General features: G+C 35.7%; 1 protein-coding gene across 1 annotated transcript; it reads right to left on the reverse strand.

Annotated features, from left to right (window-relative positions):
* Positions 1 to 1,737: 1,737 nt before the first annotated feature.
* LOC121964687 (hydroxyacylglutathione hydrolase, mitochondrial-like) lies at positions 1,738 to 3,924 on the reverse strand. Its single transcript, XM_042514886.1, has 4 exons — positions 3,757 to 3,924; positions 2,850 to 2,951; positions 2,659 to 2,738; positions 1,738 to 2,545 (listed from the first exon to the last, which is right to left on the reverse strand). The coding sequence occupies exons 1-4, from the start codon at positions 3,880 to 3,882 to the stop codon at positions 2,446 to 2,448; spliced, it is 408 nt and encodes a 135-aa protein (XP_042370820.1). The 5' UTR covers positions 3,883 to 3,924; the 3' UTR covers positions 1,738 to 2,445.
* Between the last annotated feature and the right edge of the window lie 467 nt (positions 3,925 to 4,391).

Genomic DNA, 4,391 nt, shown 5'->3' on the forward strand with positions numbered 1-4,391 from the left:
TCCTTTCTCACTATTGTAGGGGAGAAGGAGGTGAGAGATACATCAGAGGATGCACTAAAGATAAACACTAATCAATAAAAACAAATTAAGTAACTTAAAGCAATATAAAATAAAATAGTTTGGGGGTTTTTTGTTTTAAATTTATGCAAACAGACAAAAAAAAACTGATATTACAATAATAATGTGCACCACGTGTCTTACCCGGTGTGGGACAGCAGGGTCCACAGCTATGGCCTGTTTACTCTGCTCCTCAATCACCAGGTACATGTAGTTGTCCTCCAGGATGGAGATCACCTTTACCTTCATGGCACCCTCAAACGCATGCGCAGCACCGCGCGCGACACTTCAGGAAGAGTTTGATTACTCAACATTAGGCTACTAATATCACCCAGCTATCACGTGCACTCCATATTAATTATCACTGACACTGTTAAGCATTAAGTTAGCTATTAAAAGCATGATAGTGTAACTCCTCTGTCAGCAGCGCCGGCGTTAAAACTCGCTCTGGTTCGGCTGATGTGTCATTAAACTGAATATTTTACACAGCTCGAACATGATTGACGATTTGAATGATCTACACACGTCAATAACAACGTATTTACCTTCGCTTAGCTGTTTCCGATGAGGGTGTTTAATCGTTGTCCGCTTGTGATGCTCTAAAAATTATTATTTACATCGCTGCATTCAGACTGGGAGTTATCGCGACATCATCGAGCCAAACATGTCAAATCCAAGACATTTTAATCGAGCCGGAAACATTCAACAATGAGTATCAGGCTGTGGTCATCAGATATTTTAAGCACTTGGTAAGGAGTTATGTTTTTTAATTTGGCTTAGGGGAGGGAAATCCAACTTTACAGTGGCCATATTTTGTATTTATTTTAAATGCAAAAACTGTATTTATTTATACTCTCTCTTTCTCTCTCTCTCTGTCTCACACACACACACACACACATATACATACATAATTCTAAATCTTATTTAAAATAAAAACAAAATATGGTCAATATCTGAAGTGCCTCTCCGTTTTGCACCAAATAAATTAAGGTCATAAATTACTTTGCAATTATTTTATTATGTTTATATATGTGTGTGTATGTGTTTGTGTTTGTTTGTGTGTGTGTGTGTGTGTGTGTGTGTAGATTTGCTTAAATGTAACACTTTTTATTACAAAAAATAATTTCAAAATGATAAAAATATATCTGGATGTAAAATACTATGGAATGAAACATTAGTCATTATTTATTACAATTCTAAATTACTCAAGAACTCATAGTACTTAAGTACAATTCTGAGGTACTCTACTTGAATATATCATCTTTCTAGGCTACTTATACCTCACATCAGAATTTTAAAAAAAAAATTTTTTTACCTTACTTCACTATACTTTTGACACCTTTAGTTAAAAATCTTATTTTGTAGACACTGACTTTTATACACAGCATACATCATCATGTGTCATGTAATGTATTTATATACTGCACCCACCTATCAGCAGATAAAGCCATTGTAATATATACAATAAGAAGAGAGCAGCCACCTGCTTTTCACTAACTTACCCATCTACCTTGCAGTGCACCTACCTCACCATTTCCTGTGATGTACGGTAGAGACTGCGTGTTTATTCTCTATATGATATCATAATATGATATATATGATAAAATAACAGTTGGGCCATTTTGCATAATGAGCACCTTTAAAGTACATTTTGAATGACAGTCTTTTATTTCTACTGTCTCAAATGAACTGTGTTTTATTGCCTTTTTCCAAAAAGCAACATACAATATTCTGAGATTTTAGTTAACATGCAATGTGCATTCAGTGTATGTACCATTTAATGCTGACACATCAATGAGTAGACGATGCTTTACTCACAGAACGCTTTTGAATAATGGAAGAAATTAAAAGCATGCGCTGAATTTTACATAATAACCAAACAAACACTAGCTCCTAAGCAAAATGAAAAGAAATGCCACGGGGAAACAGATATAAATCTTTTCGGACAAAGAAATTATTTTATCAATTTACAGAAATTTTACACTAACATTTGTCCCTCAGGCGGCTCCCTGTCCTGCTGAAGTTCATATTTGTACACTGATATTTTACAACGTAACACTAAATAGACTCTAAAACTCAGATTTACAGATGAAAAAACATATTTCTCATATAAAGCATTCAATTTATGGCCATATATTCCTTAAACTTATCACACCCGAATCATCCAAACAAAGCAGATACACCTAAAACAAGTTTATAGCCATATTAGGGCTGAATATGGTAATTAAAAAGTGTGTGTTGACTGAGAGTGAATGAAGTAGAGCTCCTTGCTTTAAAGTTAAATTGCAGACATTTTCTGTAGTACACTATGTTGTTGTTGCTGTTGTTGTTGTTGTTGTTGTTGTTGTTGTTGTTGTTAAGAGACAGTCAGCCTGAGTGATCAGGCCATCACTCCTTGGGCACCCGGAAGCTATCTTTTTCTTTCCGAAGACTTCTCATAGTTTCAATCGGGTTTGTCTGCTTTACGTGGTCCTGCACGGACTTCTCCCTGAATTAATCAAACATATAAACACTGTAATTAACTCAAAACATCCTACACAGACACACGTGTTGTAAGAAAATAAAATATCGTTACTTAATATAAAAATATGCTCTACATACTTTACTCTCATAAAGGGGTTAAATGTGAATTCATCTGCCAAAGTGGACGGGATGGTGGGTTCTCCATTGCTGCATTTCTCCTACAGAAACACAGAAGCAGAGTTGTTTTTATTTTTCAGCAGTTTCAGCAGTTTAATGATCATCTTGTTTAGGCAATGATTTCTTGGATGTGATGCATCAAAGTCAAATACCTTTGCCCATGCCAGCTTCTTCTGAATGACCTCATTGTCTGGTTCCACATGACGTGCAAATTTCAGATTGCTGACAGTGTACTCGTGACCGCAGTAAACACGCTTCAGACACAAAACACACCACAGTTAGTCATTCAATATTACAGTTAACACTAACACAGGATTCCCACAGCTTATTCAACATCAAATTCAAGGACTTTTCAAGGACTTTCCAGGCCCAATTCCCACAAAACAGCATAGTTTGTGCCGCAGATAAAGGTTAATTACTGTTATAATGCTGAGAATGTTTATAATAAGAAGTAGCAGGCTTTACAGACGCTCACAATCCACGGTTCTCACATACAAAATTTCAAAACTTCTTCATGACTTTACAAGTACCAATAATAATAATTTTTAAAAAAAATTCTTGCCCTACTTGCTCTGCGGTTTTTCAAACGTCAGTTTCAAAGCTGCTGGCATACATGGAGGGAGAGACAGACAAAGAAACGGACCTGACGGTTAAACAAAATGTTGTCACACATCTACTTATTAACAGCTGCAAAAAATAAATTTGCCTTTATGATGCAGTATGTGGAGGGTTACCAAGGGAAGAACAACATTTCAAGACCTTCCCAAAACTTTCAATGATTTTTACTTGTTACCTTTCCACGCCTGAAAAATGTGATTTTGAAATCCCATGACTTTTCCATGACCGTGGGAACTCTGTTTCTCTTCACTGAATCTCATCGCAGACAATATCATAAGAGCTACTATTTTTGTATCAAATACATAAAAATCAAGCACTTTTTATGCCTATTTTTTAAAACGTTTAAGGCCTTGATTTTTTCGCATACATACACAATTTTTTAAAGATTTCAAAGGCCTGTGGAAACCCTGCACATTACAGATGGAATACATATATATTTACCGTTTCAGGAGGCAGGCGACCCAGAATTTCTATCAAGGCTTTGTACATCTGCTCAGCCGTACCCTCGAAGAATTTACCACAACCGGACATAAACAGCGTGTCCCCTGCATGGCAAAAAAAGGTCATTAAAGGTCACACATGACAGAGTGCTGACTTGTCATAAAGGTTGCATTAATACTTATCTGTCAAGCTTGACAAATTAAACCAAATTTAGAATAAGGGACATCTCACTGCGCAGCCACAGACTTCATTCAAATCAGTGTAATGATGGAAAAGCAAATTATAATGAGAATCTGGAGGAAACCAGGTGAGCCCTCTTTTCAGGAACGGTTCATTATATGCAAAAAGTACAAAATACAAACAAATCTGTTTCAGTTCTACGAACAGGACTGAGAAATATGTCGTCGAGTGGGGAGACTACCTGGAGGACATCGCTAATAAGGACAGGTCTTGCAGTGAAGCTCACACCAAGTAAATACTGTAGTTCTCGTGTACACACTCTTTATGTTTTTGAGATCTAATTAGCTGCCTGCAAATTAGATTAGATTGTACTTTTTTTTAATTATGTATTTATCTTTATTTATATATATATTTAACTGATGAGCATGATTTATTATCATTATTATTTTTTTTTT

The sequence above is a fragment of the Plectropomus leopardus genome, unplaced genomic scaffold (assembly GCF_008729295.1).
Source record: "Plectropomus leopardus isolate mb unplaced genomic scaffold, YSFRI_Pleo_2.0 unplaced_scaffold16717, whole genome shotgun sequence".
Taxonomy (NCBI): Eukaryota; Metazoa; Chordata; class Actinopteri; order Perciformes; family Serranidae; genus Plectropomus; species Plectropomus leopardus.